The 14646-nt window shown below is 42.8% G+C and overlaps 1 protein-coding gene across 3 annotated transcripts in view; it reads right to left on the bottom strand.

Moving 5' to 3' along the window:
- Window positions 1-14646, bottom strand: part of arb2a (ARB2 cotranscriptional regulator A) — a 149535-nt gene that overhangs the window by 39059 nt on the left and 95830 nt on the right. For all 3 annotated transcript variants that reach the window (XM_069699914.1, XM_069699913.1, XM_069699915.1), the window contains exons 9-10: window positions 13970-14086; window positions 7174-7258 (exon numbers count right to left, since the gene is read on the bottom strand). In XM_069699914.1, the coding sequence (XP_069556015.1) occupies window positions 7174-7258; window positions 13970-14086 (202 nt within the window). The remainder of the gene's footprint in view (window positions 1-7173; window positions 7259-13969; window positions 14087-14646) is intronic.

Genomic DNA, 14646 nt, shown 5'->3' with positions numbered 1-14646 from the left:
TGTGCTTCGGGTCGTTGTCCTGTTGGAAGATGAACCTTCGCCCCAGTCTGAGGTCCAGAGCGCTCTGGAGCAGGTTTTCATCAAGGATGTCTCTGTACATTACTGCATTCATCTTTCCCTCGATCCTGACTAGTCTCCCAGTTCCTGCCACTTAAAAACATCCCCACAATATGATGCTGCCACCACCATGCTTCACCGTAGAGATGGTATTGGCCAGGTGATGAGCGGTGCCTGGTTTCCTCCAGACATGACGATTGGCATTCAGGCCAAAGAGTTCAATCTTTGTTTCATCAGACCAGAGAATTTAGTTTCTCATGGTCTGAGAGTCCTTCAGGTGCCTTTTGGTAAACTCCAGGCGGGCTGTCATGTGCCTTTTACTGAGGAGTGGCTTCCGTCTGGCCACTCTACCATACAGGCCTGCTTGGTGGAGTGCTGCAGAGATGGTTGTCCTTCTGGAAGGTTCTTCTCTCTTCACAGAGCAACGCTGGAGCTCTGTCAGAGTGACCATCGGGTTCTTGGTCACCTCCCTGACTAAGGCCCTTCTCCCCCGATCGCTCAGTTTGGACGGGCGGCCAACTCTAGGAAGAGTCCTGGTGGTTCCGAACTTCTTCCATTTACAGATGATGGAGGCCACTGGGCTCATTGGAACCTTCAATGCTGCAGAAATGTTTCTGCACCCTTCCCCAGATCTGTGCCTCAATACGATCCTGTCTCGGAGGTCTACAGACAATTCCTTGAACTTCAAGGTTTGGTTTGTGCTCTGACATGCACTGTCAACTGTGGGACCTTATATAGACAGGTGTGTGCTTTTCCAAATCATGTCCAATCAACTGAATTTACCACAGGTGGACTCCAATCCAGTTGTAGAAACATCTCAAGGATGATCAGTGGAAACAGGATGCACCTGAGCTCAATTTGGAGTGTCATGGCAAAGGCTGTGAATACTTATTTACATGTGATTTTTTAAATTTTTTTAATAGATTTGCAAAAATTTCCCAAAATGTTTTTTCACATTATAATTATGGGGTATTGTGTATAGAATTTTGAGGAAAAAAATTAATTTAATCCATTTTGGAATAAGGCTGTAACAACAAAATGTGGAAAAAGTGAAGCGCTGTGAATACTTTCTGGATGCACTGTATCATCTGTTTATCTCTTATACACCAGACTCTTGATAATGAGCCATGGTACCACTCCAGCCAAGGCAGCTAAGAGTTAAATACATTGCAATACATATTGCCACAAAAGAGTGTGGCATTCTTAGTGTTTTGTTTCACAGATACTTCACCATATAGAAAAAAACGTACGTTTGCTCTCTCATTATCCTATAGTCTGGCACTCATGTCAAGAAATGTACTATCAAAAGATAAGTGACATCTACATTTAGACTTTTTTCCTCCTGAGCCATTGCGGAAACTTTCCCCTCAAGACTGCTGGCCATGTTTTTATGGCAGCACCATTCTATCAAATGCCGACATACTACATTTGCACAAATTCCCAAAAAATTCAGACATATTTTAAATGGTTGGGATCTCCATTAGGATTTAAAATACAGTGGTTTTGAGCAATGTTTGGCTGCACACTATAAGTTTGTAATGACTGACCTACTGGTGAACCAGTGAAGTTCAACCTCCTCATCTGCTTTATGTAGCATATCCAGGTCCAAAATCTTTTTTGTGGATACCTAGTTAGAGTATGGCAGCAATGTATATAAGAAGTGCTGTGAGGAAATAGCAGGTAATGCTTATTGGTCAAATCAGAAAAGTTCTGTGTGCTAAAAGAACTGTAGTTAAATTGCATAACCTTCATTTTGACTTGTTGAATGTAAAAATGAAAACATAATTATCAGGGACACTAACAAGGTCTTTTTTCCTTGCTGTAACATACCATGGATGCCCCAAATGTTGATTTTAATACCTGTAAAACAAAATTCGGATCAAGACACATCACCTGAACACCAGGATTGCATGACTCAGAGCTACTCTTGGGCTGTCTTATTCTAATCATTGTACTGTACTTGTTATCCTGTCAAAACAGGTTCAATTGCTTTGAGCATGTTAACAGAGTATGATCCATAGCCAAAGTGCTCTCATTGTCTACCTAAACCTTAAGTTTGACATTTCAAGCTTTTGTTATTATAAAAATTGTGTGAACTACAAATTAAACAACTCCATAAAAAAAAGGGGACGAGACAAACAAAATCTCTGAACTGCTTTAATATGCAGTCTCTCCACACCAATCACTCGTTGCTGAGACAACTTCTGCAAACAGCCCAATCATCACCGAGTAAAGTCTGTCTCTTACTCAGGATTATAGGCTTGTAAATTGGTATTTTGATCATTTGAGCGAGTTTATGATATCAAAATATGATCACAAATCAAATCAAAGTGTTATTCTATTTCAGAAATCAGGGCCACTTTATTACTACTTTCTGATAGACACAACAATCCAAGAGTCAATGGCATCAGCGTTTTCCACATCATTACGATTCAGTCTGTCACAAATGTGACCCAGACAATAGCCTAATCTAGCCTCAGTGAATCCAGGTCAGAGGTCTGGGTCAGGTTCACCAGAGTTTATTTCCTGCAACACTAGCACAACATGTGCCGGTCAGGCTAAGAAAACACTGAAATACATATGTGAAAATACAGACACAAGCACACACACATTTGCATGTGGTCTTCCATTGAGGCAGTGGACTTCCACCTCACCAAGCTGAAAAAACAGTGGTTAGAGGGGGTGAGGTTCATTTGAGTGGGCCTGGGTTTCCTCTTAAAGAATTAAACCACAAAAAACATCAATCAGACCGTGTGTGTGTGTGTGTGTGTGTGTGGTGAAGAGGTGCACACAGCTAGAGGTGTTTCACTGTCAGCAATGCGTTGTTTGGGGAGGTGAGGATTACAGTCAACTCAGACCTACAGTAGGATAAAACCCATCCGAGATAATAGCATGACACTGGGGGTGTCAGCCTGCCTGCTTTCTATTTTAAGGCACTCTTTTTTGTCTCTATGATGTCGTGGTACATTAACACTCATTCACAGACATATAGGCCTTCGGTAAAGAAGAAAGGCAAAGTGACCTCCCATGTCATTGCGGAAAAAAATATTTCTCATTTCTGTACCAATATTGCATCACTATTCCAGCCCACTGCCTGCTATCTCATTCTAGATATAAAAATCAAGAAATTCTTTCAGCAAAATCCGCATTTTTAATTATGGAAAAACAGGAAAGAGAGAAGGGTGGGGACATCAGAAATTATGGACAGTAGCATATACAGTATATGCTGTGTAAGGGAATGAAAGACAGACCCATTCTGTAGTCCATTATGGTTAATTACAGCTTTGTGCTGGGATGGTTGTATGAGCAGGGTTGGTAATTAAAGTACAGGTAAGACATTAACTTACTTTTGTTAGCCATTAATCAGTGTTTACCTTCAGAAAGCTCTCCCTTTGTAATTAATAATCAGCTTGGACAATGAGTAATCACCCCAGAGGAAGTTGTGTGTGCAATGTGTGTGTACTTATGTATGTGTGTGTTATTAGCAAAGGGGGTTTCCCACCTTTGAAATAGCAGCCTTACTGATCAAACAACCGATCATCCATCTCCCTGCAAAAAAGTCAATGAAGTAAGCAACACAAACAGAAGATCCTTTACACGGGGCACAGGACTGTTCTTGATGACTTTTCGTCCATCTATATCTCGTTACTTTATATTTTATCCTTCTCCTGGCCTCTAAACAGCAGCGTGGATTTGGAATGATTATATCTTGGGAAGGCCACAGCAGCCCCACTTAACCAGCACCCAACTCACCAACTTATTTCTGTCAGCCTTGCAACACCACCCCCCTCTCCTCCTCTCCCCGACACACACGCACGCACGCACACACACACACACACACACACACACACACACACACACACACACACACACACACACACACACACACACACACACACACACACACACACACACACACACACACACAAAGGGAGCCTATCCAGCAGGAGATTGGTTCCACTTTATCTGCATATTTAGCCTGTGTTCAGTGTGCTGCTAACTGATAAAATTCTGCAAGTGTGCCAGGCCAGTGCCAAATGCCAGAGCAATGACCTTCTTGGGGGAACAAATTCTTTTAGCAGAAAGATGGAAAAAAAAAAAAAAAAAGAAGAAGAATGGAAAACCCCCCAAAAAGATTAAGACAAAAAAAATGAAAAGGGAGGGAAGCTAGCCAGTCAAATGGGAAGGGAATGTATCCAGGTTTTATCATATATAAAACAAGAAATGGAAATGTTAGCGGACACTCCCACTATGCATTACTCTCTCGCTCTCTCTCTCTCTCTCTCTCTCTCTCTCTCTCTCTCTCTCTCTGTCCTGCCACTAACGTCAGAGTGCCATTGCTTTACAGATGATTAGAAATAGCAGGCAAGCTCTGCCTCCACTTCTCCTTACTCCCTTCTGCCAAGACTCTACTAGCATGGTGAAGAAAATCATCACCACTACACAAACACACACACACACACACACACACACACACACACACACACACACACACACACACACACACACACACACACACACACACACACACACACACACACACACGCAAGGAGGCAGGACGCAGGCAGAGGAGGGAAGAAGTAGATGTATAGATAAAGTAAGAGAGACAGAAGAATAAGTAGAGAAAGAAGAACAGACACAAACTTTGGTGAGACTCATCCTTTAACCCATTCTCCCATCATGGTGTCTGATCATGTGCCATTCGCCACAGCAGCAGTATTGCCGTGGGCATGGTTCAGTCTGGCTCCACAGAAGAGCGGTGGTTGAACATTGTGATGTGTGTCTCTGCATATGTGCATGCACATGTGCATGCATGACAACAAGGATTCACCAGTCTGTGTTCTGTTGCCGAGAGGCTTTATCTTCAACCCCCATTACCGACACCTACACACACACACACACACACACACACACACACACACACACACACACACACACACACACACACACACACACACACACACACACACACACACACACACACACACACACACACACACACACACACACACACACACACACACACACACACACCATAGCTACCCAGACAACAGCAGTCATTGTAGCAGAAGAGGTGACTGTTGGGAGCTGTATGTGTGCTGACTGAAGTGTTGGGCCACGATGCCCTGACAGCCTTCCCTCAACCTTCTCTCAACCCCGTCACCTCTGTTGCTCTGCTGCGACTCTCTCCACAATGGCTGCTGCTTGTGAACCTGCCAGGCTGCCAAGGACACAAAGATGACTGCGTCAACCTTTGACATCAGAAGCTGCCACCAAAAGACCAGAGACAAGCCGAGTTGGCAGCTCTGTTAACAGGCTAGAGACCCAGATCTTTTCAGCTTGGTTAAAGTAGCAAAAGTCAATAGAGCACAAGTCAATAGTGCATACATTTGGATGGACGCTGTGTCAAACAGGTCTGTGTTTAGACAATGCTAGGCATGCCAAAAGTTGCCAAAAGGTGACCTCGAAATTTTGTCCCAATCGCTGCTGTCTTTTGACAGACAGCACTTACTGAGAGGAGACATAAATCCGCAAAGTAAAAAAACTGACATTTTAACAGGAAATACAGTATGGGTTCTGTATTGAAGGGTAGATGACATTTCAAGGAGCTGATTCACTGGTAGATGTTAAGGCCACCCACCCACACAGCTCCGTGCAGAACATGGTGTTCTAATGGCCGAGATGAGATAGGAGTGTTAGAGATCTATTCACTGACATGTGGAGCATGTGTAAGATGGCCTATACATTCACCGTGATGTCACTGAGAAGCTTTAAAGAGAATAAAATTCCAAAGCAGCACCTCCCGAGTGATGATGGAAATGAGAGATGACACAAGGATGCAAGCGCTCCAGTGTGTCTGTACAGTATGTGTGTATAAGTGTAACAACTGATACTTAAACATACACAGAGTAAAAACAGGTGTTTTTAATACTCACGACAGATATCTTGTTTCCTGTTTAAGGCTTGACTTTCCTTTTGTTTCTTTGTGTGTGCGCCTGTACGTGCATTCCCGCATGTGTGTCACTCTTCACACAACACTGCAATCATCATCTCTTATCAACGGTCATGTTGAGGATTACAGCTTTCATCCCTAATCCTACATTAAGGACACATTCTCATGATGGACGTGACATCATCAAGGCCAGTCAACCACAGAGAGGGCACAAGGACAGGAAGCCAAACACCACAGGAGAGGATTAATGAATATAGGAGACAGAGTGGATGATGAAAAAGAAAGAGGGAGAGGGTGCGACAAAGACGAAAATAGAAATGAACTCAAACACAGAATTTCTGCAGCGCGTGTGAAACAACCACTGTGTTTGTGTTTCAAGATAATCTGCCGCTGCTTCAGTTTCTCAGTTTGTCTGACAATGATCCTTCTCAATCAGCCCTACTAAGTTCGAGGATCTACCCAGTACCCAGAAGTTCGTGCATGTTCTGCGCGCACGTGCACACGCACACACACACACACACACACACACACACACACACACACACACACACACACACACACACACACACACACACACACACACACACACAATTATCATACTGCACCGACTGAACTCTGATAATCTGCACATTATCATTGCTATAAATCACTGCTACATATACTCAGGTACAACATATGCTGAAGAATGTATTAGTGTTAAGTATATTTTTGTTATTTATCAATAACATTTCACTTACCTGCAGTGGCACATATTTTGTGACAGTCTTGAGTTGGCATAACGGATCTATACTATACTCTCATTTTTGACCAGCCATGGTTTTTGAACATTTCATTGATTTTTCAGTGTATCTGCGAATGTGAAAATCACTAGTCAAAACTATATTTTATTATTCTAGTTATTATTACATTACTGTTTTTGACCCTCTCAAGTGAGTTCTCTTCACTATATTACCTCTGACTGTAGAATAAACAGTTGGATTATCTAACATTGCCATAGTGCCTGTTGTCTGCAGGACAACTTGAGTACCCTTGTCCAACTGTCTTAAAATTAGTAAAGTCAAATTCTTTACACAATAATTGTATTTGGATACTGAAATCTCAATTATTCGGCAATGCATAGATATTAAGAAATAATGTTATTCCTGTTGGAGATTGTTTGATACCTGCAGAGACTCGAGGGCAGTCCGGTAGCATGGGATCCAGCAGCGTGTCCAAGGGCTCTGGACTCGATACCCAGTTACAGCAGTGCTGAAGGGAGAGGGGGAAAAAAAAAGTACGTTAGTTCTATAAGGGTTGTGAATGATTTCCGCATAGCCTTCTTTTGGCATGTGGTGGGTCAGCATATAAGATATTTACATGTGGTGACCAGTATCCTCTATAATTAGTCCCAAAAAACAAAGAAAAATATAATATGGGATGGGGTTTGGCATAAAAATGTTTGTCTTATATTTGGATAATGTGTATTTTTTTTTCTTTGTTTAAAATAAATTTGAAGACACATGAGAAAGAAAAAAAAGAAAAAAGAACAAGCATGGACAAAGAAATAGAAAAAAGTGAAAATAGGACAGCAGGGGAGACAAAGAAAAGGGGGACAGGTGGGGAGGACAAGGGGAAGAGACAGTAAGAGAGAAAGATGTGTGTGTAATGATGAGCAAGGTGGGGGAAGAGAAGGCGAGAAAGACAGGAACAAGCAATTAAAAGCTCTGTGACATGTTGCTCAGACAGCTTGGCGTTTGTTTGTGGTGGAGAGCTGAGGCCTTCTACCACGGTGGATCAGTTGGTGCCCTCAGGGAGGATGTCTGCCCAGCTTGCTGACCCATAACCCCCTGCAAACACCCCTACTCCTCTCGAACCCCCTGTGGTTGACAACGCTACTGTCAGAAAGAGCAGACCTCTTCATCTGTTTTTGCTGTCTTCATCGTCCTATCTGTATGGTACTCTCTCTTTTCTACGTACTACTGTAGGTTATTATAGACATAAGAGGTTTAAACGTGATGTGCCATTAATGAAGTGTATCGGTGCCTTAGAACAAAGCAACTTCATTTTGCCATGCTTTGAGTTTTCATTCTCTGGGTCAGCAGATGACAACACATCAAAGTGTGTTTTCCCTTTTGACTGTGCAATGTGGACTGGCATGCCGTGGCCTGTAAGGTTAGTAAAAAAAACAAAACAAGGGAAAAGGGAGAAGGAGACAGAGGGAGGCTGAGAAGGAATGCTTAGAGAAGACGTTCGTCCAGATAAGATAAAAGTTCAATAGAAGAAAGAGAAAATGTGAAGAGATTAGAATGTGCAGCTGGCGTCCTTCTGAATCACTGCTTATCTGCCCTTGTTTACTTTCACCCTGGCCCCCTGACAGCCATTACTGTGTTGTGCGTGCTTGTGTGTGTCTGTGTGCTCGTGTGTGTGGGTCAGTGACTGCATTTCAGGGGGTCTCCCACAAAGATGTGTAGTGTTGTGAACTCTTCAGACTCAAATACACATGTGATTTTGCATGTTTTTTTCCTCAGCAGCCCTGACTCCCAAGGCCCTGGAAGAGGACCCACTGGATAGACAAATCTATGAAACTTCTCCCCCTTTATCCTCAAAATCACACAAACATACACTTCCTACACACAAAAAAATTCAGGGTCGCTCCACGCTTCTACTTGGCTATCATCCCTTAAGTAATCCCCTTCACACAAACACACACATATAACTTTAGGGGGTAATGGCAAGCTAGTGGAAAATATGTTGTGTGCTAGTGCATATGTGTTCTCTATTTTTCTGTATGAATACGAAAATATATAGCGAGACACTGAGTATACTTAACGCTTAACTGAATCCCTCTCGAGTGTTGCTTTTTCTTGACATAAATGTCTGCAGCTAAGTCAAAGCAAATGTCTTACGTTACTGTCTGCTTGACATTTACTGCATATTCTGCTGTTCCACAGTGATTTCTTTACTGTAAGCTTACAGAGAAATATAGAATTGCATTGCAAGAGATGATCATGTTTAAACATCTGGCACATGTACACAAATCCTTAGCAAATATCAAGCAAATAAGTAAACAAAATTCCGTTGGGAAATGTATACAGCAAGGTCTGTTATTAAAATAAAGTTGGGCTCATGTGTAATCCATTCATATCTAATCAAAACAAATACAAATGAACTCAAATACAAAACTACTTAAAGATTAGAAATTCACCATTTACTCCCTTCCTCTATGTTTCATTTCTTCAGCCCTGTCAATCAAACATTGGACGGGATAAAGAATAAGAGGAGCAAAAAAGGTTGAAGAAAGATCACCAGAGAGATGAGAGGGAATAGAAGGGGGTCGAGGTTGGGGGGGGGGGTAGTGTTGGGAAGCTGACAAGTCATCTTGGTAAACAGTGGCATATTGTGTATTTTTAGATCCTTTGCTTTGCCCTAGATGAGCTCTCCTCTGAGCCTGGGCTTGAGGGCAGAGCAGTGCGGAGCAGCACAGAAGCAGTGGGGCTCCTTGACTGCTACATCAAGTGTCTCATTGTATCTCCTTTAATTCATTCAGTCTGTCTGGAGGAAGATGTCAGCTGGGCTGTGGAGCAGTGGGCTGAAGGCGGCTGGAGAGAGGGGAAGGAGGGGAGTCTTTCAAAGGGTCCTCCTCCCTCCTCGACACCTCCACCACCACCAATGGAGGCAGGGAGGCTGAGGTTTGAATAGATTTGTCAAAGCAACAACACACATGTGCACACAAACTCTTGCATAAACACACACACACACACACACACACACACACACACACACACACACACACACACACACACACACACACACACACACACACACACACACACACACACACACACACACAGCACAAAGCCCCAGTGCTGAGAGACTGCAGGCATAACAGCAGTCACATAAAGGCAAGGCCTGCTGGCTGGGATTAGAGAAGGCGACATGATAAAAGGATGGCACATCACATCGGCTGCCTCTGACGCATAGCATCATCACTTCAAGCAGCTCGTCCACCGATCAATGGTGCCATTGAACTAAAGGCCGACTGAGAAACAAACATGTAAACAGATTTGACACTCCCCCCACCCTGTGCTGCTCTGCGCATGTGTTTCTGTCTCTGTGTTTGGATTTGAGCTGCTGACGGACACATACATGCATCCATGCACATCCTCTGCAAGACACTCTGTTGCCAGGCAAGATTCATTTTATTTCAGCAAAGTCGTATCACCAACAATATGCAATAATAAAGTTCTAAAAGATCCTTTAAAGTTGTTTTGGAGGCTAACGCTGTTGGAGCTAACCGACAGGCTTGGAGCATGGTCTGAGAGTGTCGGGTCTACCGCTCTACCAGTGAGGAATAGTTTTAGTAGTTCCTCGTTATGTGCATACTGTATCTGTGTACTTGCATGTGTGTGTGGGGGATCCAACACCTGTTGCCTTCTGCAATTCAGTGGAAGCCAGCCTGCTTCTTTCACATAAACAACAACAACAAAACAAACACAGGCACACACAAACTGGACACGAAGCACTGCAGTGAATGGAAGGGTAATCTAATGGCGCTATCATAAGGTCAAATAGGTACTGTATTTCACAAGTGCCCATATCCACTAAGTGTTAAAAGTATACACTCGCAAAGCCATAGAATAGCAAACAACTCTATGAATTTAGGCTTGGTCTGAATTCATTGAGAGACTATAAATACCACATTGCAAAAAAATTAAGACTATTAAGTATAAAACAATGGGATAAAGTTGACTTAATAATGAACAAAGTAACAAAGTTCGAATGATCAAATATGATGTTTCAGGAAACTGAAATAAAGATGACGAGTATATATTTGCAAACATATACAACTGGCTCCATTCAATTGTAAAACAGAACAGTATCTCCACCTCTTTGTTCTGAAAGCACACAAGACCGGGTCCCATGATAGAAACTCTGTACTAAGTGCACAAAAGTCTTCTAAACCATAACACACATGACAGCCTGCAACCTAACTTCTCAGAAAGTAGTCCTGAGTATCAATTCTTGCTCTCTCTGTGTGTGTCTGTCTCTCTCCCACTTCCTCCAGTTGCTGTATAATCTCTATGGATTAGGATGGTTTATTCATGACCATAGTGTACTCCTTATGTGTGTGCATGTGCGTGTGTGTGTGTGAGTGTGTGTGCTCTGGGCAGGCCACTAGAGTGTGACAGCAGGCCAGCACAGTGACAGGAGACACCTTGGAGACTGTGACAGGCTGCCAGCTGTACACCATCATTCGGATTTCTCTCTCTCACTCACTTCTCCTCACTGTGCTACTCATCTATCTCCACATACATCTCTTCATCCCCTCTACTCCATCTGTATTCACTCCATTCATGTCCTACCTGTCTTTTTGTTTTTCTTTTCCACAGCTCTACCCTGTGCTTTCTCAGTGGCAGTCAACGGGATTTAAATAATTGAACGTTTCTCTTACTTTATTTCTTTGCCCAGTTCTTTTTCTGCCTCAGTCAGTGGATGAGTATTTCTATTTCTGCCTCTGCTTTTTCCATCTTTTTCATTTCTCTCACCTTCACTCTATTTCATCTCCTTGCTGTGACGTCAGTTGCCCCTTGTCTGACCCATCTGGTCTATACAACTTGGCTTAGCAGGCGCTGATCTCTAAATCCCATCTCCTCTCTTTTACTCTTCTGATCGCTCCATCCCACGATCCAGTGACCTCTTGAACCCCGGAGGAAGGGAATTATTTCTGTCCGAGGAGAACAGAGCAGTGCGCGGCTGGGGTGCCCCGACCTCACATGCACCCGCTCGTATGGTCACCCAAATTTATACACCACCCAAGGCATTACTCAGGTTCAGTGCTGGCACCCCTCTGTGATGTGTTGCAGCATCTGGGTTGTCCTCACTGTGCGCGTGTTTGTGGTAATACCTTAGTGTGCAGTGCAAGTGTTGCTTGCATTCACCATCCAGCTGTGTATGGGTCACTGATATAGATGTCTGTTAAAAAAGGGCACTGTATCCATCTACTGTCGGTCTGTGGTCTTGTGAATGTAAGATTTTCACAGCACCAACAGGTGCATGTACTTGTAAAGCACAACAATAGAACCCTCTAAATCACTTCAGAGCCATGAAATTAGAATTCTGGGTCAGACATAAAGGAACGCTGACCTTTTGGTTGAACCACTGCACATGTACACCATTGGTTTCTAATGTAAATGAGTGAGACAGTTCAGATTTTGAATTCAACTCAATCCACATGCTGACCTGTGGCTTGTTAACTAGCAATGACATTCATGCCCAGAAGACAGTAATGTGAATAGATAATAAATTCGAGTTATACAACTGAAGTGACCAGTTTTTAAATATAAGACGTTGAAATGTCAAGAATGTATGTAGATTTGACCAATTACCACTGATTTATAGTATTTATCATTAGTAGTAGTTGTCTTCATCTAACACTAAACTAGCAGAGATAATAAAAGATCAAGCACTTTGTATTGAAATAAGGGGAGCACCCATTTTTTTGGTAGGTATCAACACTATTTGCTTACTTTAAATATTATTTTGTTAAATTGTCTTTCTGAGTAGATAAGACTAACATTTTTGTTGCTAAATGAAATAAATGTTCTAAATAACATGATGAATAAGAGTCCCTGTGAGGTCCCTTAATTTGTTTGTGAATTAGCAACAAGCAATGAGGACTTTTTCAGAATAGAAAACTCTAAACTGTAGAGGATTAAGACTTTAAGAGACAGAAGCGGTCAAAAATGTCTGTACAATCTATAGATGTCCACATTTCTATTACTTTGTGTAGCTGTATCATTGAGAAGGGCATAGCAAAGCATAGGTGTGCCACTGTTTCCTTTTAATTAGGCAGGTCCTCTCTTAATTCAGCCAAAAAGGACAGTGGGTTAATGAGTATGAGAGAGAATGAATCCTTGCCTGTCCCCTTCCTCTGACTGGACAATGAAGGTTATTTCAGATTTATTGTTCTGGGTAATCATCACAAATAGAAAATCACTTAATATTCCAATTATGTAGTGTCCCACGCATCCCTTAGATGAATCAAAAATAGGAAATGCCAAACAAGGATAAGGCGGCCACTGCAACCTTGAATCCACATCACTCAAACTAACATACATACACATTCACAGACAAGTAACATAGTTCAGCACAGAACAAACACAAATGCACGCACACGCACACACACACGCACGCACGCACGCACGCACGCACGCACGCACGCACGCACGCACACACACACACACACACACACACACACACACACACACACACGCACACACACGCATATACACAAAATTGGAAATGACAGAAATAGCAAAACAAAAGGCAAGGGGTATAAAGGAGGATGTAATACAAATAAAGGAATGGTATGTGATTGTGTGTGCGCTTGTGTGTCTGTGAGCACACATGACATTTGCATCTGTGGCTCTCCAGCAGCTTTGGTCTTGGCTGGTCCTCATCTGTATGTGCATACTGAGTGAGCCCAGGTGATGCATATGGCACAGAGGTCACACCAGAAAGGGCAAATGCTAAAATGAAGCTAACATAATGTGCACGTGCATTCCATCTCACACGCTTATGCACAAGCACATATGAACAAATGCATGCACGATTACGGACGCTGTGCAAGTCCAGTCGCGCGCAAGCTAGCGCACAGACACGCACATACAGTCCAGCGAGGGTTAACCGTCTCAGTTATTCATGCACCCAGGAAAAAAAATTGAGGCTGAAAAAAAAAGACAACCTGCAAACAATGGTTCCCCATGACGTCTAAGGCTAGACGTTAGTCAGGGGGTACCTGTGTAGGTCAGCAGGGTTGTGCAGGGAAAAATTAGAGCAGAGTTTGAGCGACTTCAGCTTTCTGAAGTTGAATTTACATGATGAGATGAGAGCTTAGGGATGGACCCCCGTACAGTTTGGAGCATCTTTATTTGCCTTCTGTTATGTGACTGTGTATTTGAGCATGTATGGTTATTTTACCTGCTGCATCCAGTCCTGTGTGCCTTTGCTGGTCTCCTGTAGCCAGATGTTGTGAGCAGAGTCCGTCAGAGCCACAGCGCACACTCTGTTCTTCACCTGCATTTCCCTCTGATTCATCTGCCACAAAAAGCAAATCAAACTTGTTAGTCACCCTTCCAGCAGGTTAAAGACACAGTCACTATTAATGAGGACACTCAAATTCAGACAACATTTGAATGACAAAGAGACCATACTGTATGTTGTAGGAGGTAAAACCTCTTTAAAAAAAAAAAAAAAAAAACCCAACACAAATCATGCACTTTGAAATTCCTGGAGGTAAATATTTTTTTTTATAAAATGATGTACCTATTGTGTCAATAGATATTTACCGAATAAAAAAATGTATTCCCTGCCCAACAGTCAACCCAACCAGTGCTGTGAGTCGACTTCTCAGAGTATGATAGCAACGGCCCAGTGGACAGCTTTGTGACTGGAGGATACAGATTCAACCTGCTGTATAGCATAATGTTATGAGGTGAAATATGAAAGAGCACTGCTCCACCATAGCGTGTCCTTGTCACGTTCTGTGCAAATGTCCTTCCCTGTGCACGTTCAAATACCTTGGTCCTCATTCTTAATACCCTTTCCCTTCACATGTCACAGAGAATATGGCGTTCGCAGGCCCGTCTTCCTATTCC

Source organism: Brachyistius frenatus, unplaced genomic scaffold, assembly GCF_029030835.1.
Source record: "Brachyistius frenatus isolate BFR_SWC_R1_liver_20210118 unplaced genomic scaffold, ASM2903083v1 Contig_31, whole genome shotgun sequence".
Lineage (NCBI taxonomy): Eukaryota > Metazoa > Chordata > Actinopteri > Embiotocidae > Brachyistius > Brachyistius frenatus.
This window is presented reverse-complemented; position numbering and strand designations above follow the sequence as displayed.